The sequence below is a fragment of the Hippocampus guttulatus genome, chromosome 17 (genome assembly GCF_054856545.1).
Source record: "Hippocampus guttulatus isolate MCC_2025c chromosome 17, RoL_Hgut_1.0, whole genome shotgun sequence".
In the NCBI taxonomy this organism is placed as follows: domain Eukaryota; kingdom Metazoa; phylum Chordata; class Actinopteri; order Syngnathiformes; family Syngnathidae; genus Hippocampus; species Hippocampus guttulatus.
Window position 1 is genome coordinate 10584447 of NC_141277.1, and position 26385 is coordinate 10610831.

Genomic DNA, 26385 nt, shown 5'->3' on the forward strand with positions numbered 1-26385 from the left:
TTCAATTTGAATACAATATTTATATACCGTACACACATACTATACACTTAAACACACACACTAACTCACTGAACCAATAAACATACTGGTGTGCTGTTGGTTGACTGTACGGTGCTCTCCGTAATTATCGCCACCCCTGGTAAAGAAGTGTTGAAAACTTTCTAATCAATATGTTTATTTTTAGCGCAGGAGCCGACATTTTAGAAATGGTTCACCAGACAAAGCTCTCCCATGGCCACTCAGTCCCCAGACTTCAACTTTTAAAGGTTGGGTTTTCGTCATTAGAAGCTAAAGAAAACATCATAACCATGGGTGCCGATAATTATGGAGGGTGCTTTATATCTGGTAACAACAAATATGGAGGGCCAGGTCCAGGGATGTGCAATTTTGATCAGTGAAAAAGTGTGGCACGCTGCTGGAACACAAAGTTGCATAATTTTGGTCTGTGGCTCTTCAAATCAATACACCATCGTCTGACCTCTGGAGTATGTGAGATATATTCATTCATTTTACGATCCGCTTATCCTCACAAGGGTCGCGGGGGTGCTGGAGCCTATCCCAGCAGTCTTGGGGCAGTAGGCGGGGGACACCCTGAACCGGTTGCCAGCCAATCGCAGGGCACACGGAGACGAACAACCAGCCGCGCACTCACTCACACCTAGGGACAATTTTGAGTGTTCAATCAGCCTGCCATGCATGTTTTTGGAATGTGGGAGGAAACCGGAGTACCGGGAGAAAACCCACGCAGGCCCGGGGAGAACATTAAAAAATTCCACACAGGGAGGCCGGAGCTGGAATTGAACCTCTGCACTGTGAGGTCGACGCGCTAACCACTGGACCACCGGGCCACCCCATGTGAGATATAATACAAGCAATTTATGAGTACATGGGGAGATATGGGATGTATTACAAATATGATGTGCCTGTTCAATTCAGGCATTTTAAATTCGGGTGGTAATATGGTAGAATAGTCAAGGTTAAGTGGTATTTGTTGTCAGAGTTACAATTAGACTGTTCCATAGAGTGCTCAAAATACAGACTCAACAATATAAAGAAAGAAAAAAAGTTAGCCTGCATTGTAAATAAAATAAAAAACAGTCCTGATTTAAAGACTCAGAAGCAGGATTCAAACAGTGGTACCTCTGCGCAACATGAATCCAAACACACAGACAAAACCTTCATTCCTTGCCACATGCTGCATTTAAGTCTGCAGTTCCCCAATCTAGTTGAAATACAAAAATGGGATGAGTTAAATACATCTGAAAATGCAGTTGAGTTTGAAACCATGTGCAAATTTAAACCATGATTTTTGTATTCAGTCAACAGCTCCACTTTAATTAACTGGTTTCCATGCAGACTACTTCTACGAAAGACACAGCACCACACCATTTTAACTAGAAAAAGAGGGGTAAGGAGAGTTTGCTGCTGTTAACCCTTTGAGGGACAGCAGTTACTACACTGGACAGCACAGGTGTCAAAGTCAAGGCCCGGGGGCCAGATCCGGCCCCCCACGTCATTTTATGTGGCCCGCGGGAACAAATCATGTGTGTCAACTATCATGATTCTTGTTGAATTCTGTACCGAAATGTCAAATTGTCATGGGTAATAAATAACATTGAGATTTTGCACCGGCCCTCCGAAGGAAGCCATAACTCTGAAGGGGCCCGCAACAAAAAAATAGTTTGACATCCCTGGTGGACAGATTATCATGCTATCAGGTTACAGTGCACATGAAAGGGGTTAAGTGAGTCTCTGATGGTGTAATGGTACACTTGCCTGATTTGTGTGCAGGCAGCGTGGGGTTGATTCCCACTCAGTGACGATCTGGATGTGGGTGTGAATGGTTGTTTGTCTCTATATGTGCCCTGTGACTGGCTGGAGTCCAGTTCAGAGGGTAATCTGCCTTCTGTCCAAAATCAACTGGAATAGACTCCCGCAGCCCACTTCAGGATTAAGTGGCGTTGAAAATGGATGGATGGATGCTATCAATTAAGTGTCAGCCATGTAGTGTTTAAGGGAAACTGCTAAAATTCAGAGCAAGTCAACAGTATTTTTAAATAGGGCACTCACTTACACTTCTTCAAATGTTGAGTAAGATTTAATGATCGATAATATTCCGTGTCTTTTTTTTCCCACGTTTTACAGTGTACAGACACCCAGATGACAAAAAATCCTTCTAAACAAATGGCTGTCGGTGAAGTGACTTGTGTAGGAGCGCGATAAAAGGCCTCCCGTTTCCACAAAGCAGTCCAATTCTGTTTGGTGTGTTAAGAACTTTTGTGTATCCCACATATCAGTTATCTTTCAATCGGGTACTCGCCACACTGATACATTTCGGTACGCTTGCAAAAAGGCGACACATATACACTGCTCATCATTGTTTAGTTAACAGAGAATTGTGCTAGTATTGTCTTACTAATTATCTTGTAGAAAACCAAAACAAAAAAAAAATGTGGAGACGATTTGATCTGCTGCACCATCTGCAGTGGATACCTTAGCCCGATCAAAGTACCGTGGACAAATAAACATAGCTGTACTTGTCCGGATAACTGTTAGTTTTCAATCTGAAGATGATTTTTTGATGTTGTTGTTGTCAGTGACCTGTAGAAATGCTGGAGTATCGTAAACACTGAAGCTCAACCATACCATGACTTTAATCATTTCAATAGATAAAATTCATCACTTATGCATCTATGTACATCAAACTTCAACTTGATTTCGACAATACTGTGTGTGTAACATTCAATCTCGGGTCAAAAGGATAAGTGAGCACACAGCTCAGAGCTCTTGTTTTCCAAAGCCAGACTGTGATCTCATAAGAGTGACCTTTTCCCCAAATAAAGGGCTTTCATTAAAATGGAAATCAAACATCGGGACTGGCGGGCTGTGGGACCTCAGATACTGTGGATTTCAAACTTAAGACTTTCACAGAATCCACTTCACGGTTCTCCTTTTTGGGATGAGTCTCTAAATTCATCTCACTGACGATGAGATACTTTGACTGTTTTGCACTATTGTGACCTGAGGCCTCTTTTGATTCACGGACACAAAAACAAAAGATAAAACACCAAGAGGCACACAAGTCATCACGTCTCATGCGCTCGGCTAACACAACACGAAGAAGATGACCTTCGCCGTCTTTTCTGTAGAACACAGCGGGTCTTAGCCTGCATGCGGTAAACTGCTAAACAACCTCCTCGCCTTCTTTGGTCACATTCGAGAACAAGTTATCTTTAATTCCTTAGAAGGGAAATAAACAAGCTGTGGGGTTTCTTGCAGCTATTTGATTCAATTTTTTTTTCAAGTTAGCTGACAGTCTGAAGCGGTTCAGTTGATCACTTTTGGATACTCCTTGGTATCTTAACCTTTTCAGGGATAGCGGTCACTACAGTGGACAGCTTATCGTGTTACCAGGTTACAGGGGTGCATGAAAGGGTTAAAATATGTTTCGACTGTATTGAACTCTGTTACCATCAAGTGTGAGATTCCCAAATTTGATTTCAGTTATGGTTGCGTAAGATTAGTGAAGTTCACATGGTGGGTCAATTTAGGTCTAACGGGCGAGGAAAATCAAAATGAGACAAACAGTCTGGTTACAATTTAAAAGGTGAGTCATCGAATCGATGAAGTAATCTTCAGTGTTATTGTTTCGCTGAGCTATAGCTTCCTACCACATACGGATGATGTCATGGAACCCCTTTTTGTCCCAATGGACAAAACCAATCTTGTCACTCACGGCTCTCAGTGAGGCGCAGACTTTTGCCAAGGCCGAACTGTTTCACAAAAATACAAAAGAGTGGACAGCCTTACTGGTGTGTAGCTGTCGTTTTATTAGCTAGCAGGCTAGCTAGCTGATATTAGACATAATGAATCGATGGATGTGAACTGACTGGTGCCAAAGTGGTGGCGAGTGCAAGTGAATGGGACTTTACCCTTTCCAGTCAGGAGCAGGGGGCGAAACTTTGTTTTACCGAATCCTGCGAGATCACCTATAAACGACGAACACAATCAAAACAATAAGTTTGGCCTTCGCGCATTTGTGCTTGGTAAGTAACTAGAATATAACGTTAAGAGTAAACTGAAGAGAGGGCGTATGTTATACTGGCATTCTGGTAATTTCACAGACGCAACAGTTTGTATTAGCATTGCCAATAGCAACACATTCAACACAAATAGAAAATATGTCATCAACGAAAAATACGAACAGCATTTCAGAGTCATTGAGGATGTCTGATGGCCCGTCATCCTTCAGAATTAGTGCTCTCCTGTCATCCACCATTAAAGCGTCCATCTTCCTTCCACAATCCCTTACATGGGATTGTGTCTTCACATCACGTTTGGAGTCGCTTGACATACGGCTTCCCCACATTCTCCCCGTCGTTCTCTTTCACGCAGAGTTCAGCCACCCCTCGAGCCTTTATACCACCGAGTGTTCGTTGTTGTGATGGTGATGCATGCCGCCGCTGAGCACCGTGTGGTTGATGGACGACGCCGATCGGTCGGACCCCTCTGCTGCCGTCCCGTTGACGTTCTCCTGCCGCTGGCAGCACAGGATCTGCCGAAAAGTGGCGCTCATCTCCTTATCGCGGTACGAGTAGATGATGGGGTTCATGGCGGAGTTGAACTCGGCCAGAAGCAGGAAGAACTTTTCATAGGTGAGGACGTTGCAGCTGGCACAAAAGACGTCAAGGAGAAGGATGACAAGACCTGGGGTCCAGCAGATGATGAATGCCCCTGGAGAGACACGATAAATATTAGTTTAACATGGGGCAACACGGGCTACGTTTCACCTTCGGCAGCATGTATGAGAAAAGTGATGAGTGACTTTGAAAGCAAAAATGCATCCATTTTCTATGCTGTCCCGTGGGGGAGATGAAGTTTAGCGCACATACAAACAATCACGAATGCCATAGGTGGCAAACTCAAGGTCCATGGGCCAGATCTGGCCCACCACATCATCTTATGTGGCCCGCGAAAGCAAATCAAAGATGGTGCTTGCTAATATCCCTACCAAAATTTCAAATTCTCATTTGTAATAAATACGACTGATACTGTAAGCATTTTCTCGTTACCAAACCCCTCATTACAGTAACTTAAACAATAATCGAATTAACATTTATTTGTGACTTCTTTATATGGTTTCAGCCATAACGGCCCTGCAAGGAAAATGGTAACTAAAATGTGGCAAAAATGAGTTTGACACCCCTGGCTCACACTCATACTTATGGGCAAGTAAGAAGTATGTGTTTTTTATTTGTGGGAGGAAGTCAAAGGAACTGGAGAAAACTCCTACAAGCATAGGGCGAACATGCAAATTCCACACAGGAAGCCCTGAGCCAAGATTCGAAAACTGAACCTGTTGACTGTGAGGCAGATGTGCTGACATTAAAAAAGGAAAAAAAAAACGTCACCGTTTTGAGTTGTTGGTGTGCATTAGGATATGTTGCCAGAGAGTGTAGAATTGCCAAATTGCAGACCAGAAATTCATCAAATCCAATAATTATTTTCACCGATACAGTAATGTGATGCTACACTTTGTAAAATTCTGTATTTAATTGATCAAAACAAATAGACTCAAATGACATCAATTAAATTCTACTGAAATTACAGTATCTTCATTTCAATGCACTTGCACAAGAAAAAAAAATTCCCAGGAAGGTCCAACTGTAACCGACAATACTGATGTACTGATACTTTGACATAAAACAAATCTAACCTTCTAAAATCAAAGTTCCATATCAATGACAAAAAGGGTTGACTAAAATACAAATACAGAAAACATGTCAGGTGCACAATAAGTTAACCCACCAGATAAAAAACGTTGTAAATACTACCAAGGAACATTTGGAACACATTGAAAAGAAAGAAGAAAAAAATGCAAAGTACTGATTTCCCAAATTATGTTTTTTAAAAATTATTCTACAGTATATGACATCCGTTTTTCCCCAGACTTGCAAAATAATTATGATGCGACTGCTCTTTCACATGTTGACATCACACACGTACAATTCCTGAGGAATTTCGGTGACATGTGTGATGGATAGTGCAGAGCAATGGCCTCTGAGTCATTCTGCATGAATGGCAAGGTCAAGTGCAGTGAATTAAATCAACAGAGGCCATTTGTCCGAACTAGGACCAAACGCGAGCACATTTACCCCTGGAGACAGCTGGATAAAAATTTAAAAAAAGGATTGATGAGATATGAGTACAGCAAACTCCTTGATGGGCAGGCCCTCTGCCTGTTATCTGTTCGGCTTTTGCAGGCAGCAGCTGAAGGCAAGAGGGCTTGACCTCACTTCCCAGCAATGCCGGCTGACTCGTTGGGAGTTTGTTCGTTTTCCAGAATGTCTTACGCCCAAGCTGTCTAAATCATTTCTTTCAACATCCTCCTCTGATCTTCGCAAGCCTTGGCGCAGGAAATATCCAGCTCCTTTATCAGAGTAACAAGAAATATGGCTTTTACTGTCACACAAACAACGTGTCACGCTTAACAACATTACTATTGCAACTTAAACATCCATATTATGGATGGTCACAGTAGTTTTCTCTCAAAGTAATTAAATCATATCAGTCTGAAACCCATTTCAATGTTAGTCTTCAGTGCCTGCCATCGGATATGACAAACAGAAGTAAAGGCGAAGGTGCGACATTTTCGGAAGAAGAACATCTAACAGGGAAGTCAGGAACGTCGGTCGTGCAAGATTCCTCGAAGACTGGACATGGCTCACAAGCCACGCCCCTTTAGTTTCGTTCAAGGTATCACGACATTTCAGTCACGTCATACTGACTGCCACTTCATACGAGCTGAATCAATTTTGCCTTCTCCGCGAGGAATTCCCTTACATCCAGCAACCAATCAGCTGGTGTGTTTTAAGACCACGCCTGCACCTGATGATTTTTGTTTTGAGTTGTAAAACGTAAAACATTAGTACAGTATATCTTAACCCCTAATTATACATTTAGTTACACTTTGCCTTAGTAAATCAAGCTAGCTCAGGGGTGGCCAAACTTTTTGGATCGAAGATCGACTTTTCGATCAACCAACCTCCTGCGATCGACCCGTTACCACACATGCGCACGCACATACACACGCACGCCATGATGAGCAACAGCCCGACACAGAGGCATGCCGCTCACTTTTGCAGCCCATTAACTATCATCGCTCACACATATCATTTTAAAGTGCTTCCCTCGGCCCTCTAGATTCCTAAATCTTTGCCCGTGCCATCGGTGAATTGTACACGAAACAAACTCTGAATGAGAATAATGATAACGATAAAAGATATTGCGCAACAGCTCTGATCACAAGCTGCAATTTCAGACTGCTGAGCGCTAACAACGTCCGGTGACGCAGGTCACCGTAGGTTCAAGATTTACCTGCTTTATTTTATTTTATTTCATTTTTTGAATACTTTTTGGGAAATTAGGACTGATAGGATGATTTGGGTGCAGTGAACATTAACAGAAAAAATATATTACTAACATGCACAATGACACACAAATGGTTGTTTGTCTGTTTTTTTCTCCTCGACACCCCTCGCGATCGACTTGGGACCAGTCCCCGATCTAACGGTCAATCGCGATCAATGTAATGGGCACCCTTGAGATCGCTCGTATTCACGGTGAAATAGACAGAGTCCTAACGAGCAAAAATGAAATCTTGCAAGCACAAAAAATTCGAAAATGACAGCAGCAGATGGCTTAAAAGCAATTGAAACATAATCCCATCGGCATTCATCCATTTTCCATCGCTCTTGTCCTCATCGGGCTCGCAGGTGAGCTGGAGCTTATCCCAGCAGACTTTGGGCGAGTCTACATCCTGGTTGGTAACACCTTCGGATAATGTTCTTCAGAAGGACAATGGCGCAAATTGGCCATCGCGTCAGCCTCAGGAATCCAACTCAACGTTCCAAAAAGCCATTTTGGTGGATGGAAGGAAGGGATATGTGTTTTTTGGGCGGACCAAAGTGAACCCGCTTGCCTTGTCAGTGTTATACAATGTCAAGTATAGCGGAAAGAAAGTGGAAAAGCAGAGCAGGCTGTCCGTGGAGAAATGTAAATAAACACAGCTCCTCTGCAGTGACTGGAAAATCTTGAAATGTCTGGAAAACTGTTTTGAAACCTTCCAGGTCTTGTCTGCCTTTGCGACAACAGATTCGGACAGGGGCATTGCACTTTGGATTATTTAACAAATCAAATACTTAAAACTGAATCAGATCACTTGGATTGATGAGTCAAGATTAATCATCCTGACTAGCCAGTGCATGCCTGAAATTTTGTCCTGCCGCTGAAACAAATTATCATTTAATTATTGCAAACTACATTTCGTTATTTTGAAAGTGTTCATTTTCCAAATTATGATCATCATTTTTCTTTTGGCTTCGATCAGAGAAGAATAAAAGAAAATGAATCAAATCCTTCCATGAATCCACACATGGGCACAAGATAAACACGTGCGCTGCCAAACACGTGCCAGCACTTGATTACATCATCATTGACCGAAGTGATCAGATTTCCGATTAATGTGGAAACATTTGGACAGTTCTTGCATCGCAAGACTTACTGTCCACATTTTATTTGACTTTTTTTCTTACCAGAGACCACCACGGTTGCCCGTCTCGGATTTTTCTGATTGACCTCATCGCTATTTTTCTCGAAGGGATAATTTGTCATGTGTCACCCCTATCAATCATTCCATGAAAAGATCTCTGTGTTTTTCTTCTGTCTTCAATAGCATTTCACAATTTTCTATTGTACACATGAAGTGTCAGCATCTCAATTTCTTTCTTTAAACTTGCCTTGGCCAAGCTTGGTCATGCCTTACTTCCAGCAATCTGCCTTTTTCCTCTCTAAATCTTTCACTCGACTTCCCCTTTAGCCTTCTCTTTCTGTGTTTATCTCATTCTGTGATTTCCTAAGCCAGCAATCATCTGAGGTCGCGACCGTGAGGCCATTGAAATAAAGCAGTCAGCAGAAACCATTACTCTATGCAGACTGAAATGGCTCTGCGGTTTCCTATTTGTCCCCAAGAGAGATTTCTTTTTGCTCTCCCTTTCTCCACATGCACACTGTCGATTAGATACAATCACAAAAGGTGGCTAAGTCTTCAGCATGACTGTTAAAGAGGCCGGCGGTGTGAGTACGGTGAGCTCATGCTCAGAGAAGCATGCCGAAGGCTGGAAGAACAGTGACCCTTTCAAATGGGAAGAAAGATATTGTTTCTGCTTCACCGTAACAAAAATACAGCAAATGTCCAAAATTTGGATTCGCTAGCAACAGCTTGGATAATGTTTTGAGGTTTCAAATAATACTTTTGTGTGAAATCAGTGTGAAATAAGACCCGGGCAATAAACAGCTATGCCCTGCCAGTGATCAGATACCCTGCAGGAATAATAAGGTGGCCAAAGGAAGAGATTCAGACCACGAACGTTAAGACCCGAAAGCTCCTAACCATGCACGGAGGGTTCCATCCCAAATCCAGCACCCTGAGACTGTACGCAAGCCGAAAGGAAGGAGGCCGGGGACTAGTGAGTGTGAGAGCCACTGTCCAGGATGAAACATCCAAGCTCCATGAATACATCAAGGAGAAGGCTCCAACGGATGACGTACTCAGAGAACATCTCAGACAATGGGGAACAGAGGATGAGGAGCTGGAAGAGGGACCATCATGGGAGGACAAGCCCCTACACGGGCTGTACCACCGGACCATAACTGAAGTGGCTGATCTCAAGAGGTCCTATCAGTGCCTAGAGAGGGCTGGCCTGAAGGACAGCACAGAGGCACTCATCCTGGCTGCTCAGGAGCAGGCCCTGAGCACCAGAGCCATTGAGGCACAGATATACCACACCAGACAAGACCCAAGGCTGTAAGATGCTGGCAGGGAAAGCCTACATGGAACGTCATAACCAGGTGGCTGGCATAGTCTACCGAAACATCTGTGCGGAGTATGGACTGGAAACCCCAAGGTCAAAATGGGAAACACCTCCGAAGGTGGTGGAGAATGACAGAGCGAAGATCCTGTGGGACTTCCAGATCCAGACTGACAAGATGGTAATGGCGAACCAACCAGATATCGTGATCATAGATAAAGGGCAGAGGAAAGCCATTGTAGTGGATGTAGTGGTCCCAAGTGATGGAAACATCAGAAAGAAGGAACACGAGAAACTCGAGAAATACAAAGGGCTCAGAGAGGAGCTGGAGAGAGCCTGGAAGGTAAAGGTGACAGTCGTGCCTGTGGTGGTCGGAGCACTCGGGGCAGTGACCCCCAAACTAGATGAGTGGTTGCAACAGATCCCGGGAACAACATCGGACATCTCAGTCCAGAAATGTGCAGTGCTGGGAACAGCAAGGATACTGCGCAGAACCCTCAAGCTTCCTGGCCTCTGGTAGAGGACCCGAGCTTAATGAGGGACGGACACCACCCGAGGGGTGAGATGGATTTTTTTTTATTACAGTATATATATTCTACATCTATGTATCTTTTGCAAATTATAGAGCTATTGTAAATTTCTGTCATATCACTGACATTTTTGGTTGTATCACAAGATAATGATGGTTTTCATTTGCTTTTCATCCTTTTTCATGCTTTTGTATACTTTCAGGATTGAATAACAACTCACAAGTCGGGGGGAAGCCATTAATGATGCATTTCAAAGGAGATTATATCGTATATCCGCCAATTAGCGATTTAGACACGCTTAAACCAAAACCATAAGGACGCTATTGTGCTTGATTAAAAAAGCCGCACGGTGTACAGGAATTTCCTGAAATATACTTAGGCTATTTTAGTAGTAAATAACAGCTCGCAAGTTGCAGGATTACTTTATTTTATAAACAAAAGGGAAAATATGTTGGGGGAAACCGGTAATGCTACATTTCAAAAGAGATTACAGAGTGTGCTGCAAATTAGCACTTGCGGCATGCTTAGATGCCCAAACACAAACCATAAGGACACTATTGTGCCTGATTAGGAAAAGCCACAGTGTGAACAGAAATCCCTTGCAAAAAAAAAAAAAAAAAAAAAGAATCAGACAAGCCATACATGCCCCCACACACACAACAGGTGACTGCGCGAGCTGCATACCAGACATGTTTCCACTCTGACAGTGGATGGCAGAGTTTGGCTTGTCACCCTGTCAGATTGGTTCTGCTTTCCATAAGAAAGTGGACACGCTTCAAAAGCCCTTGAATAGTAATGCCAGAGCTTACATGCCATTTGTGTTCATACACTTGTGCCATGTACCAAATGTGTGTGCCACATGGTCCGATAATCTGATCATGCATCCAGCACTGGGACAATCAAGAGAATTCAAACACAGAGGGGGGCCAACTGCATGAGCCAACACCTGACGCGCACACCACACACATGGATGAAGCCTTTTGTTGGACACAGTTGTTGACTCAGAGGAGAAACAAGAAAGGAATCATCTATGTTGGCGTCACTCCAACTTGTTCCCCCCCCCCCCCCCTCCAGTTGTATTAAGACCAGCAGCTGAATCCACTTTGAGCAAGAGTGCCCATTCAAGTGAAACTGCCAATTGTCAAGTTTAAGACGATGTATGAATTTGCTGAATTTGGCTAATTTTATACACAGTTGTGTCAAAAAAAAATTCTTCCCAAAACGTCTTGAAAAATTGGTTCGAGTGTTTTCATTTTGTAAGACTGCATCAGCTTATCTCTATAAAGGATACACGCTCATCTGTCTGTGGTTAAACTAATCAAGTGGTTTTGTGTTCCCACCACCAGACAACATTACAGCCGCATTAGAGTTGATGTGAAAGAAGCAAATCCGTTGTCCCACAGTTCCATATAAAGCCCAAAAGAGCGGTGAAAAGGCAAAGCTACAGCATATGTCTCTACGCTTATAGATGTGTTTAAGTGCCCAAATCAACTTTGACCCATTACGTTCCCATTCTTTCATTGCTTCAGAGACAGAAATCCGTCATGGTTCACTTTACAGCATCCTGAAAGGAACAAGCGGGGGAAGTTGACAGGGAAACAGCCATCATCTGGCCAACAGATGGGAGAAGCATGACAAGACATCTCCAAGGGGTATACTGTCAAGCATTTCTGGACCTTTCTCCCAAAAAGACGAACACCTGCAAAACCCAGAGCTCAACCGTAATGTTTGGCAACTCTTCTCAAGACGGAAAGACTTGTGAGCATTATAGTTCAACTTCAGCTAGGTTATCATGAAGAAAGAAAAACATTTGCATATACAACCCAAGCGTCAAATGGATGTGATTAAATGTTTTGTACGAAAAAACCCCCCCATAACAATGAAAAGAATTTTTTTTTCAAAAAAAGCAGCTTACAGTCAGAACTCACTTTAGTGTTTATAAAAAGAAAGCCCCTTGAGTCGCACCGCATGACTCTTCTTTCTTTGCGTTATAGTTACATTAAAACCGGTCAGTCATTAGAATTTCTACATCGGTTTGAATCAGTAGGCTGTTCTCAAACTGGAGCTTTGACGCTGTCCTTGTGCCCGCCCTTGGCCGACTGCTCGTTGTATTGACAAATGCGTGGTGGGACTTTTCTGTAAATATTCTCAGTCTCAGCCTCGGCATATGGAATATGGTGTGTCCATACCCCATAGACGTGGGAAATTACAAGGACAAACACATCCTGCTTCAAAGTATCAACAAGCACTTTTTCCCACAATTCACACTTGAGTTCGGTTTTCACTCAGCTCACTGGAGTTTGCTAGAGAGCATTGTAGGCAAGTAAGACTCAATTTCTAAATAAACTATCGCACAATCGGAGGATCCTGGAACCTTGCAAAGTGGGAGAGATATCTTTCTGGAATGCTCCAACATAAAACTGTCAGACTTCACACCCTGCTCAGCTGGAAGATAAACCAGGCCCCATCATAGTATAGGCCTTGACAATTTACAATGCCAAAGCATAGAAATGTAGCCATAAATAACTGGGATTGGATATAAAGCCCGCCTTGTACATTATACAGAGTTTTGGACATACACTGAAAGAGTTTATCATATGCTATGGTGGATGGAGTCTTCCAGAAGTTAAAATCACATTCAGTACATTCTGTAACTAGTCAGTACATTGTAAATGTATTCTAGGTTGACCGTTGCATTTAAAAGAACATTGGAGGACCTAAATATTAATCAAGTGTAGCAACTAAAAATAATTTAGCTTAAAATAGCTTATTATTTCACACACTTGAATCATGGATTAGCGATTAGCGAGCTTTTTGAAAAAAAAAATAAATAAAACAAACAAAAAAAAAACAATCATTAATGTAAAGGGATAAACAATTAGATACACACTTTTGGAAAAAAAATCAAATTCCCATTAGTTATGTTATAAATACCGTAATAATATTCACCAATGTAAAGACACTGATCACGTGAATGACTTCTCACTGTTATAAATAAGTGTGCAACAAGGTAGAAATGTCTTAATTTAGACTACTTTTGTTCTATAGGTCTCGGCATACGATTACATTTTCAAATAATCACTACACTACACTTACAATATGTGGTCCTTGGTGGCTATACCTGCTGCCCCCTGGCACCATGTTGGTGACCACTGCACAAGACAGAACTGCGTGTCCCATTTAAGTCTTGTGTACAACAGTATTTCATTTCAAATAAACATCGAGTGTTCCAGAGAAGTCCCCAAATCAATTTTAAAATCAGCCTACAAGCAACTTCTTTCGACAGACAGAACGAGGAGGAGGATGCTTACCCAAAACAATCACCACGGTTTTCAGCAGTGACATCATTGTGTCTTTGTTACGTCGGGGTCCGGAGCTGTGACGTGACATCCTCATTGTCCTTTGGCGCACATAGACAAAGATGTGGGCATAGAGCGTCACCATGACAACAAAGGTCACCAGGTTAAAGACAGCCCAAAAGACTAGGTAGGAATTGCTATAAAGCGGTGCCATGTTAGAGCATGATTTGATGCTGCAGATACAATTCCAGCCCACACTCGGAATGGCTCCCATGACTATGGACATGGTCCAGATGATGACGATTACAACCACCACGCGCCGGTTGCTCATGCGTGTGTGCAGCTGCATGCGGAATACTGTGATGTGGCGCTCGATGGCAATCGCGAGGAGGTTTGCCACAGAGGCTGTCAGGCTGGTGTCAATCAAGCCTTGCCGGAGAAGCCATGTCGAAACAGTCAGACGCCTCGTGTTTGGTCCCGTGTTGAACATCAAGTAGAAGTAGGCCAGTCCGGCAAAGAAGTCCGCAGCTGCCAAGTTAGCCATCAGGTAGTAGATGGGGAAGTGAAATCTCCGGTTGACGTAGATGGCGATCATCACCAGGAGGTTGGCCAGCATGATGAAAATGCAGACTGTGATGCCCAGGCCCATCACCAACCGACTGACCGTGTTCCAGTCAGTCGCGAGGTACTTGCCGCTGCGGTTGTAGAAGAAGGCAATGGTCTCATTGTAGTAGCACTGCTCCTCATCCATCGCGGTTTTATAGTTCCTGAAACGAAGAGGATACGTTAAGAGTCACAGACAATTTGGTTCTGTGCATTTAACATATCAGGGGCGCATGTTTGGAGCCAGGACCTTTTGCCTCGAGAAAATTGTCCACCTCTGTCCTCACAGGAGAACGTGCAAAGTCCATCGAATACACAACAGGATGTTCAAAAGAGAATTGGAGGTATGCTTGTCAGTCCATGTATATGTCAGTTCAGTGGGGGCTATGTCAGAATGAAATGATAACAACATGAATATACGGTATGTGAACGGTAACATTGCTAGAAAATAAAGTATCAGTCTAAGGTAAATATTCCTTGTGGAGTTTCACCTTTTGACTTTTGTAATTATGTCATCAGCAGAAAATCCATGTTTAAATGCTCAGAATTTTTATTTCATTTGGATCACTTTGGGATTGTTCAGGATTGGAGTCATGGAATGAGATCTGACAGAGGGACAACACAGACAAAGAGTTGCTCGGAGGGAACTACAAGGGGGCACACAGAAGTCAAATTTCTGAAACAAGGACAGCTAATACTCATTTATAATCTTGCTTCCTATCCCAACAATTTGGTTCAACTCCTCCACAATACACAAGAAACAGTATACGTGCAACTACAGTGAAATATGATTGAAGAAAATAAAAAGCAAATTCTTTGTCAGTGATAAATGAAACACTGACTCAGCGGTCACATTTTACTTAGACGCCCTAACACTTTTTAGGATTTAGACTGCAATGACAGAACCTTGCAGGAAACATGGATGCACTTCACATGGATAAAACAGTCATGGATAAATGTGTAAACTGGCGCTTAGTTTAGTTTACAGCACAGCCATGTACTGTATAGTTTCAAGATCAGGCGACACAAAGCTCCTATTGTCGACAAAATAACAGGTTACAGAAGCAGCACGGCTTGTTTACGAGCTGTGTCGTGTGCATTTGAATAAACCCAAGTGTGATATGAGACGGAACTCTGCTTTTACTCCATCTGGTACAGTTTAATGTGTTTTCCTGTTTGGGGGAGAAAAAAAACAACTCAGAAACTAAGAAAGTTAAGGAACAGCAACAGGACACTTTGAGTGAACCCATACACAGAACATACAAACAAACACGGGAGGAAGATATCGCGCATGGGTGTGTGTGTATGCGTCCACATGGAATAAGACAAAGCCATACGGATGCCACGAAGGGCTCCATTTTTGTGAACGGCGTAAACCTTGCGTGGCGGATCTGAGGCTGGTTAAACCCCATGTTGGAGGGAAGGCTGCGCTGCTGTGGGAGTGATCACAGCTGGCTTCAATCATGGCCAATCAAAGCAGGTCTATTGCCTTCAAATGCGGCATGCGAGTTGTGCATGAGCGTATCTACATGGCGGACATGACATGGTGACCGCCTTCTACTCCGGATCGTTTATAGGCCCCATTTCGAAGCGAACCCAACACACACACACACACACACACGACCACCCCATAGCTGTGCCGCCTAGTGAGAGCATTTCCAAAATATAGTACAATGACTCAGAGGGGTTGATGCCCGCTGTTCACATATGTATGAATGAAATGCATCTCATTTGACCAGCTGTCGAGAACACTCCTTTCTGCTGAAACGGGCCTACCCATTTTAGCTGAGACCGGTCTGCCAAATTGGCAAACACGTGCAACGAGCCATGCGCTGACGCAAAAATTAGGATCGGCATTTGTGCTCAGGCACAAATACGTTGTCTATGAAAATAAAGCCCTTGGTCGCTCTTATGAAAGGACCACAATGTGATTTGTGTCTAAATAAGACTAAATGTGGTGAAATGTTAAACAAAGCAAAAATAATGAATGAAAATATAAACTGGCTGGCATGTTAGTCGACTGGTTAAACTGGTGAGTACGTCCGCCTCACAGTGGAGAGGTGCAGGGTTCGATTCCGGCACGAGCCTTCCTGTGTGCAGTTTGCATGACATTGTGAGCGTGAATGGTTGTTCATCTATGTGTGCCCTGCAATTGGCTGGCAACCAGTTCAGGATGTCCCCAGCCAACTGCCCGAACACAGCTGGGATAGGCTCCAGCACACCCAGTGACCCTAGTGAGGATAACTGGATTAGAAAATGGATGGATGGAGAATATAACCCAATTTTGGGTGGGAATCCTCGCGCTCTTATACTCCACTCATCTGTAAACAAAATAGTCAGTCCACCCCATCCCCCTCCTTGGACACAATTTTGTAAATACTTTACTCATTAAAAGGCAGGCTAATGAGGCCATGTTGAAAGACACGGATGGACCTCATACAATACTTGTTTGTTGCATATTCACTGCTAAAGAAACAAAAAAATCTCAAGGTCCTTATATGTTACTCCATAGAGTGTGCATTTTTTTATGGGTAGCTTAAGCCCATAACATAATTCCTGAATGGATTTTCTTGCCCACATTGCACAATAATGTTCAATTTCAGCTCTCTTATTCGGAATAATTCATGCCAAAGACAATACAGTACTGACCGATGTACTGGCTGGGAATGTTGGCAGCATACCACATCCCAGTATCCCTCAGCCAAAACGGGTGCGTGTTAGGCATGGCAGTCCACCAATAATAATAAAGGACTCCTAATCAATGAAATAAACTTTATTCGTGCTTGTTTATGTGTCCAATTTCCCTTTTAGGTCAATATGGAGCTCTGTCGGCTGTGTCTGGTTAGGGGATGGATGTGAAATTCTATTCCATTCACTCAACAAATATTACCACCACAATAGGGCATGTATTGTGAGTACAGATTTCATGTCCTGCATGTTGGATGTTGTTTCCTGATCATTAACAAATGAGTGGCCGCGACAATAGGGACACCTGTACAGTACTTCAACTGAGATCAATACAATCCATATATTTCGGATACTTTATGGAACTGTACTTAAATATCCAAACTTCCTGTCAATTGCACTGGTGCCTCAAGACAGCGCCGCGGCTTGGCCATTAAAAGCGTTGAAAGGAGAGACTGAGTGACAGCAGTAGCCCTCATGCCTGATAGATCCATAATGAGGCGGAATTTATGACTACTACCACCGCAGATGAAAGCCCATCTCGTCCACTTGTCATCTGCGGGTTACGGCCATTAAGTATCTGGAGGGAGCAGTTAGCTCTAAGATGCCTGAGGCCAGTTGTCAGGAGTGAAGTGCAAGAGGAAGTGGCAGTGACATCTGAGCGCACTTTCCACTTTGATTCACGCTCGGCGGCTGTGGTGAGAGAGCGTGACATTGTATGTCCGTGGGTGTGTGTTTGAAGGCAACAATTGCAGGGTGGCTCTTTTTACCCTGAAAAGACAGACCAATCACTGTGAATTGAACTGAATGTTCAAGTGTTTCGCGTGAGTCAACCGGAGAAGAACGCGAGGAAAAAGCGTGCGTGAGTGTGTGCAGAGTCTGACCCCAAAGTGTTAAAGACAGAGTACAAAATGCTCACTGTGCCCAAGTGTGTGTCGAGTCTGTCGACACACTCGTTGCATGCTTGTTAGTAATGTGTGATAAGGTCCTGCTGTGTGGGGGGAGGGAGGGTTTAAAATGTGTGTGTGTGTGGCGGGGGGGGGGGGGGGGGGGTTATGCGTGTATGCCGAACAGAGGAAAATTAAAGGACCACCAACAAAATGCATGAGGTCACTTTCTAAGCATGCACGTCCAACATCAGAAACAGTGGATGTTGAAAGTCAAACAGGGCATTTTGTACGGTTCCAAATGGGACTCCAAATTGGGGAGGAACATTTTTCCGCTTCTCACGAGACCCCAGAGTTCAAAAGGCCACGGTGCATGACGTCACATGATCCCTATGCGTTTCTCACAAGACTCCAGCATATCTCACAAGACCTTGGTTTTTTTTGTTGTTGTTTTTTTGTATGTGGCATCACCACAGAAGGACGCCAGAGACAAAGAAGAAAAATGTGATCAATGTGATCATGACCATAGAACAAGGGAAAGTACCTAAATACAATTAAAAGTGTGTGAGGTCATTTTTGTGGAAAAAAAACAAAACAACCCCCCGCCCCCCACAAAATGAGTTATTGTGTGGTCATTTTGATGCAAGAAAGCCCTTTACACACTGGAAAAAAAGGGGGTTATTTGCTGTTTGATTCAAATCCTTCATTGTTAAACAGTGGATTTTTTTAATACATCCAGTGAGAAATGTATCACAAAAAATGGAATATGTTACATTGCAACTACGCATATATTTTGTCCATATTCAAATGCGGACCCTGAGTAGCACTGACGAAAAATTGTGGCCCCTTCAACTCTGAACGTTGATCATTAATTCTACCAAGACCTTTGGGCGAATTCTCCCCCCGCAACAGTCCAGTGTCAGCGTTCGTGTGGAAAGATTTGTGAGCCATCAAATACATTTTGGATGAACTAAAACAGAGATTGTGAATCAGCTTTGATTAAAATTCAAATTCATTTATTTTCCTGACCCCAAAAATTTGCATTTCAAATATTATCACTGTTTTTTTTGTTGTTGTTTTATGACTAGCTTGGGTGAGGGATGCACACGGCACACCTGGATCAAGTCTTGTCAGTTGACAGCTCTACCTCAAGTTTTCTTTGCATCCTGTTAGAGTTGCACCTTTAACCGCGAGTCGAATCTGTGAATTTCACCTCGGCCATTTTGTCACCGAGCGGACAACGAACTGTATGCATGACAAGTGCAACTGAGAATTCTAAGCATATGTCTTCAATCTTTCACTGACTCTCTTCCCTTGATGTATCCTCAGCCTTTTGCCTTCATTTGTTCTGGTTTGTGTAACCTTGTGCTCCCATCTGCGAAGGCTCTCCTCACTTCTTGTTTACGTTGTCACCTCGGGGGCGGTCCCATAATGTTGCTTTTTTTTCTGTTTTTGCTTTTCAGAAGACAGATGAGAGATGATTCAAAGACCGATATTAATCTCACATCTATGCTGAGACAAGGTTTTTAAACTCGGTTAGGGTATGACCCCGAAACAGAGACGTTGGCAAGTTCGTGGCCTGGCACGGATGTTACAGATCAGGCATTTATTTTCTGAACCATGAGAGTGGAGTGCTTTAAATCAAGCTTCACTTCTACTTTTACCAGGTCGTCGTCTTCCAAACAGACCCTTCGAGTCCCCAACTTCTCTCATAGGTTGCCACCGTGTACTCTTTATACCATTAACCTCAGCATGACACACTCCTTATGTCAATCTCCTCCCTTGTATTTAACTTTCTCCTTGTGTTTCCTCCTTCTCCCCCTCTGCTACTCCGTGACACACCCCCCTCCTAAAGCCCCCCCCCCCAACTCGGCCCTCCACACAATGCGCACATTGTTCACATTCCCCCCACTCTAGAAAGCCAAGAAACGGCGACGTCTAACAACCCCCGAGTACACACAAACACTGACACACACATACAGTACATACATACAGGCTTTTCATTCTCCGATTTTCTCCCAAACCGAGCACACGTAAACCACACGCATACACCCTCACGCTCGCACATAGGCTCTGCTGATTAGTGGCAGAGCTCAGCACAAGGGATGGATTGAGAGTCGGAGGTGAGTCATGAAGTGAATGCTTGCAACCGTGACGGGATTCGCAGCTCGTCGTCGTACGATGACCTCTGACTACGTCTGCCAGCGACGACATCGACATGCGGTTCTTTCAATAGCCCGCGTGAAGAGTAGCCCCATGTGGTCGAGAACATTTCGTCTGATTCCATGTGAAGCTGAAAAATCGTCAACGGCAGTGTCTTATAACAACGGATTTTCCGTCATCGCGACTAATTGTGTTCAGTGTCACGGCAGTTGATTTAAGAGTACGAGGGTGGGCTACGCTTGGGTGTGACCAATGACAGGGCAATAATGGTCTCGCTTTCTTCGTCCACACCTCTGCCTGAGCTAGTAGAAGCAAACAGTCGGCCGCCGTAAACGTAAAAGAGGAGAGAGCCAAACATCAAAAGGTCCTTGGGGTCTTTTGAGGAAAGCATGCCACATTTTGTTCAGACAAAAGCGTGTAAAAATGCACATGTCTGTTTTACATTAATACATCGAGGAACGATCACAGCAGGAAACTTGTCGAAAAGTTAGTTTGTGAAATGAACATTTGCTTCTGTTTTTTCCAGAGTCACGAACGGTTTTGTCTAATTTCTCAACAGCTTCCACGGTCACACATAAATTATGTACACCCTTTAATTTAGCTTCACTTTTTTTTTTTTTTTTTCAAAGATGAGAACTTGGAAAATCCTATCGTGACAGCCGCAATCTGAGCGATGGGGGTTTGGAGAAGCCAACGACGAAGCCTTTCATTTTGCATCCCCACTTTTTTTTTTTGCTTCTGTGATCAACTTGCTAACGTACTGAAAGTTTTCAGGCCAAGCTGTTATTAACAACCACTGCGACATAACAGAAACCCATGAAACTATAAAGCCAAGCTTTTCTTGAAGACATTTGGACTAGAACAAGCATGTGCTGTTGGGTTCAGCAAGGGTTGCGTGGACTGAACTTCACATCCTCACTCAATTTTCTTAATGTCACTTGTGGGGACAAGATGTTTTAATTCAGACCTCCCAGTTTTCAACCCTCCTAAAAAAGTGCTCAACAGCATTCTTTCTGATCTCCTCTTGCATTGATTGATTCCCAGGGGCTTATAACACACAGAAAACGTTCAGTCTTTCTCAACCAGATTAAGATTAAAACTGCCCTCCATGCATTTCATCACGTTTTCAGTTTGCCACTCTCCCATCGCAGAAAAGGGCACGTAAAGAACCACAATCAACAACCCTGCCATTGTTGCCCCATGACAACACAATGTGATGGATTTGAGCCAATGAAAGAATCACGTTGGGGGTAAAAGTGCTGCTTTTGCATTGTTTGCAAAATTTCCCATGATAACACAACACAAAGCTGGCGTGCAAAGTAAGTGAACGCAGCCTCATGGGAATTTCAGGCAAGTTTCAACATGACAATGCTTCTTTCGAATTAAACTATTTTTGTGGCAACATGCCGTGGCCGAAACTTCGAGATCAGGGGTCGGCAACCTTTTATACTCAAAGAGCCATGTCGACCTGGTTTCGATGATATCAGGCTTTATCTATCAATCTAGCTATCTATCTATAAATCTCACACTTGTATAATACTGTGTTCGCTTACGAAATCTTAATGAATGACTCTTTCATATATTCTCCGTCTGTGAAAGTGTCCCATAAATGGCTATTTCGCGAGCAGCCAAAACATTTGCAGGTAGGTAGTTAAATTTGCAGACTTCATCCAACTTTTGAATAGATTTTTATTCAGATCAGCCTTTGGCATCAGTTCTGAAATAAGTTTTTTTTTCTCTCTTCTCACTCCGGATATTTTTCAGCAAAGGCTGTGTGTTTATTTTGGAAATGTCTTTCTATATTTGACCTTTTATTGCTGGCCAGTTGTCCACCACAAATTCGGCATACTGGTGAACATCTTTCATCAGAGGTAAATGCAAATGAATCCGCCATCATTAAATGTTCCGCGACTCTTGTGAGGATAAAGCGGATCAGAAAATGGATGGAAAAATGGATAAATAACCAATCAATATAAACAAGAATCTTACAATTCAGAACTACAATTAAACAAATAAACAAACAAACACAAATAAAATTATTGCGATACAGTGCAGTTTTGGTGCCGGCAGTCAAATTTGCCTGCTGACACGTCAAACGCTCGCTGCTCACCTAAATTGCACAAGGTCTGAAGAAAGAAGTTGTGGTGTCGGGAAGCAAAGTAACAAGGCCAGCCCGTGGCCAAACACTGCATTTTCCTAACAAGCTTTTAACAGCACAACACAAGTTCGTACAATTCACTATAGTCGCCATAACAGAATTTCTCTACTCTCCAACACTGCCATCTAGTGTACATTCAGAGACCATAACAGAAGCGATACAGGTTTTTGAGACAAATAACATTGACTTCAACCGGACACATTTATTTTCCCAAGCCATGCAGGGCCGCAACTTAAGGATAAAAGAGCCACATGCGGCTCCTGAGCCGCAGGTTGCCGACCGCTGTTCTAGATAATATGCCATAAAACTCTATTTTGTAGTCATTTTCACAATGTTCATCATTGAAATCCTACAAAGCAACAAATAATGTGCCAATATCAATTAGGTACAACACTGCCATCTAAGCCGGACTTTTGGAGGAGGATGCTCAAATTCCAAATAAGACAGCATCGAAAAAACAAACAAACAAACATTAATTTCCCCCTAAAGAAATTGAGATGCCAGTAAGCATTTCCCAAAGCATGCCTGTCATTCCACCAGACGAGTTTCCAAACGCTACACACGAGCATTCTGATTTACGATTGCAAAGCAAAAGGAGTGAAAGCTCGACGCTGCGCAGACCCTAGATGAAATATGGAGGTTGTCATTGTCGAAAAAACTCCCCGTAGCAAGATAGTACGATAGCGAGTGTCCTCCCCTTGACGCAGAGTCATACCCTAATTGCCAGTTAGACTGACAAACGGCCGAAGCCATCTGCATTGTTTCCATTTTAAATGGCCACATTGTGACAACTCAGCATCTCCCGCCATTTTAACAAGATAAACTCCACCGTATGTGTCAGCTTTAGGGCGAGTTTACACCTTTCAGACTAACTTTGCAAAAATGAACTGCAAATAGAAGACAAGCAGGGTCTTCTTGTCAGGAACTGGCCATGGAATTTTCCTGGCTAGCTGGTCCAATTAGCTCACCTCAGCCGGTCTGTCAGTCAACATGGGTTTTTCGTGTTGGAGTGCAGACTGAGGGCAAGCAAGCACATCACAAAGTACTTCGTCGCATCTCTTCAACAGGCACAAGGATGGGATTTTCTAAAAGGCTTTTTTTTAAAGCACTTTACAGCAAGTGTCTCTCAAGCGCTTTCGCCGGACCACTAAAGGGACAGAGGTTGAAGGCACTGGAGTGCTTTCTTGGTCTGCTTCCAATCATTATGTGCTAAACAGTAAACCAGTGCTCCCCTTTTAAGGAACACCACATTCAGGAAAGGCTTCGAGGAGCATCTCGGTTCTTGCAGGCAAACTAATAATCACAATGATGTTAGAACATACTTCAAATCCAAGATGCAGATCGTTGTATTTTATGATTAACCTACCCAGTTGTGACTGTCGGAATCATAAATGAGAATGTATACACTTATGGAACAAAACTGCCTCATTGTGATTGCAGCTGGATCTTTTCCAAACTTGTTTGAACACCACAAAGATGAATTTGGAATTTGTGAGTGGTAGAAAGCAGAAAAGCACCAAATTGGCCGAGGATAAAGTTCTTAAAGTTCTTAAAGTTTGCCACAGTCTAAGTGCAGGTACAATATGGGAGCATCATGTACACACCATTTTTTTAACCCATTTGAACTATCCACCCAATCCGTCAACAAAATAAAATAAAAAAACTACTTTCTACCTTGAAACCCTTTCAGGGACAGCGGTTACTACAGTGGACAGTTTATCATGCTGTCAGGTGACAGGGTGCATGTAAGGGTTAAAGCACATCTTTGTAATGCTCATCCAACAATGCCACGCAAGTCAACATTTTCCATCGGAACAAGTCTCCTTTGAGCAGACGTGCCATCGGTCAGCTTCTAAATGTGTATGATGACATTCCGCAGGCTGTTGGAAAGTAATTTGGGAAAAAAAAATGTTGTTTACTGGTGAGGAAAACACTGTTGCTATCTGAAGAGTGTGTTGTGTATATTTTAGGAATGATGAGAAAAGAACGAACATGCCATTCAGGATCCGAAGGTTTTACAAAAAAAAGCTCATTGAAGTCACTGGCTGATCCAATGTCAACCAAAGTTTGCCCCCCCCCCCCCCCCCCAAATCCATTCTGTGAAGCTGGTCCAAGTTTGATCTGGTTGACTTTCAAAATATTTTACGTGAAGATCAATTGAAATTTATTTGCTTCAGAATTGGATACTGTCGCCAACAAAATACTCAGCGCAGGCCTGCTCAGGTACACTACGGTAATTTTTTCAAGATCTCTCTCTATATCGTGGAACACACGTCTGGTTCCACAACTTGCTTGCTTTTGTTTTGATGTTTTGTAACAGAAAAAGGCCAAGAAATACAAGTTGTGTACTACCTGCACGAATGTGAAAAGCAATCTGCACTTTGAGATGAAGAATGGGTGGAATGCAAGGAGGAGGAGGCTTGGAATAATCACAACACAGATGTTTCAAGGACCCACTTTCTTTTTCTCGACGGATGTCTGAGCTCATGTCAGGAAACATAATACAGACAATAAGTCTTTGCGAGGGCCTTTTGTTTGTCCGACATCGACAGTGTGAGTCGGAAGTCAGAGACATGAAATGCTCCCGTCACTTTTGCTTTTCTTTGAACATATGACTCTTCAATTGGCGCGACTCTTTCAAGTCAAAATAACGTCTGTGCAGCTTCTCTCGTTCCCGAGGAAACCGGTAAGCCCCTGAGAACAAACCTCCCATCATATTTTGAGCGCCGGTCTGTTACATCCATGGTGATATAGTGTGTATCCACTCAAGCGGTCATGATAACATAATAAAGCTGAATTACACAAAATCATTGACGGTATACAGCCAATATTTATAACAAGGTCAAATTACCGCAAAGGATGCATTATCACGAGTCAAGTCTCTGTTATCTGTTTTCACAGTTTAAGCTAAAGAAAAGTATGATTGTGACCTTTTGGTAGTTGAATGGAGTGAATCACCCACATAGTCTTTTCATTTAATTCAATAACAATTTAGAATAGGGCAAACGGGCCGCAGCCAGCAAATCAATGTTGACATTACAAGTGTGAGGAAGGTTGGGAAGGTGGAGGGGGTCTCCATAATTAAAACATCTTGAAAAAGCACTGACCCTCACCCCGAGCTAAAGTGTAAATGCTTTTCACACTCTGCCATCACATCAAAGACCCCCAGAGGGTTGTGATCATAAATGGTAAGTAAACAGTGCCCTGCTGACACACAGACAGACACACACACACACACACGTTAATTTGCCTAGTTTGACTTGTCTATGCAAAGGTGTGTCCGCTTGATGCTGAGATCCAGCTGCAAAGATGATGGAGATTGTTGACAGAAATTTGGATTTAAACAGCTCCACTAAGACAACCTTATTTTTTCCTCGCAAAGTGTCATCTTGATTGATGATGACCTAGGCGGTTAAAAAAAAAAGTAATTAAAAAAAAAGTTCGGGGCGGGGAAGGGGAGGGGTTAAATTTATAACATCGGACTGAAACCAGGCTGACATACATGTTTGAGTGATTAAGACCAGTTATCTGATTCCAAGCTGAAGCTCCCAACCTCCATGGCGCAGTCAGATCCTCGCTGCTTGTGCCCCTTTCCCTTTATCAATCCCAATAACGGAGCAGAAGGCAGGCACATTGAGGCATCTGCTAATGCCATGATCAAACAATCGATTGCCAGAAACAAATACTTTGTCAAGCACGTCTACGTGGCAGGTATGCTTATGTAAAAATACCCGCATGCATAAACAGAGGCGCTGACGCTCATAACACAATCCACTTTTTTCCCTGCTTTGTCAATTAAGTGAATTTATAATTACTCCAGTAAGAAGTATGTTATACTTACAATGTATGTTCCCAGAGAGAGAGGAGTAAAAAGATGGTTTTGTATACTTCCCGAGTGGCTTCCTAGATGTCCAGACCAAAACGTTTGACTCGGGAAATCCTGAAATTCCTCCAACAGAGCATACAGACTCGGGCTGCACTCCTGTCAAAGTGGTGAGGTGTCAAAATCCAACATGAAGCCGGGCAGTCGCATTGTATGTCCAAATAAATACGCAACACTTTTTTTTTTCCTCTGCGGAAAGTTGCAGTTCTCCTTCCAACATGAAGTCGCTAGATGCTCTCCTCCTGGTGCCTGGCGCGCCGCTCTCACTGCGTCTCTCTCTCTCTCTCTCTCTCTCTCTCTCTCTCTCG

General features: G+C 43.1%; 1 protein-coding gene across 1 annotated transcript; it reads right to left on the reverse strand.

Moving 5' to 3' along the window:
* lpar1 (lysophosphatidic acid receptor 1) lies at nucleotides 1–26331 on the reverse strand. The gene is made up of 3 exons (XM_086135474.1): nucleotides 26036–26331; nucleotides 13711–14465; nucleotides 1–4734 (listed from the first exon to the last, which is right to left on the reverse strand). The coding sequence occupies exons 2-3, from the start codon at nucleotides 14447–14449 to the stop codon at nucleotides 4418–4420; spliced, it is 1056 nt and encodes a 351-aa protein (XP_085991600.1). The 5' UTR covers nucleotides 14450–14465; nucleotides 26036–26331; the 3' UTR covers nucleotides 1–4417.
* Between the last annotated feature and the right edge of the window lie 54 nt (nucleotides 26332–26385).

Bases quoted from the DNA above. Each gene is read 5' to 3' on its own strand.
- lpar1 (XM_086135474.1), bottom strand. From the start codon at position 14,449: ATGGATGAGGAGCAGTGCTACTACAATGAGACCATTGCCTTCTTCTAC. The intron at 4,735-13,710 runs GTAAGCATCCTC...GTGTCTCTCCAG, and splicing joins AACCGTGGTGATTGTTTTGG to GGGCATTCATCATCTGCTGG.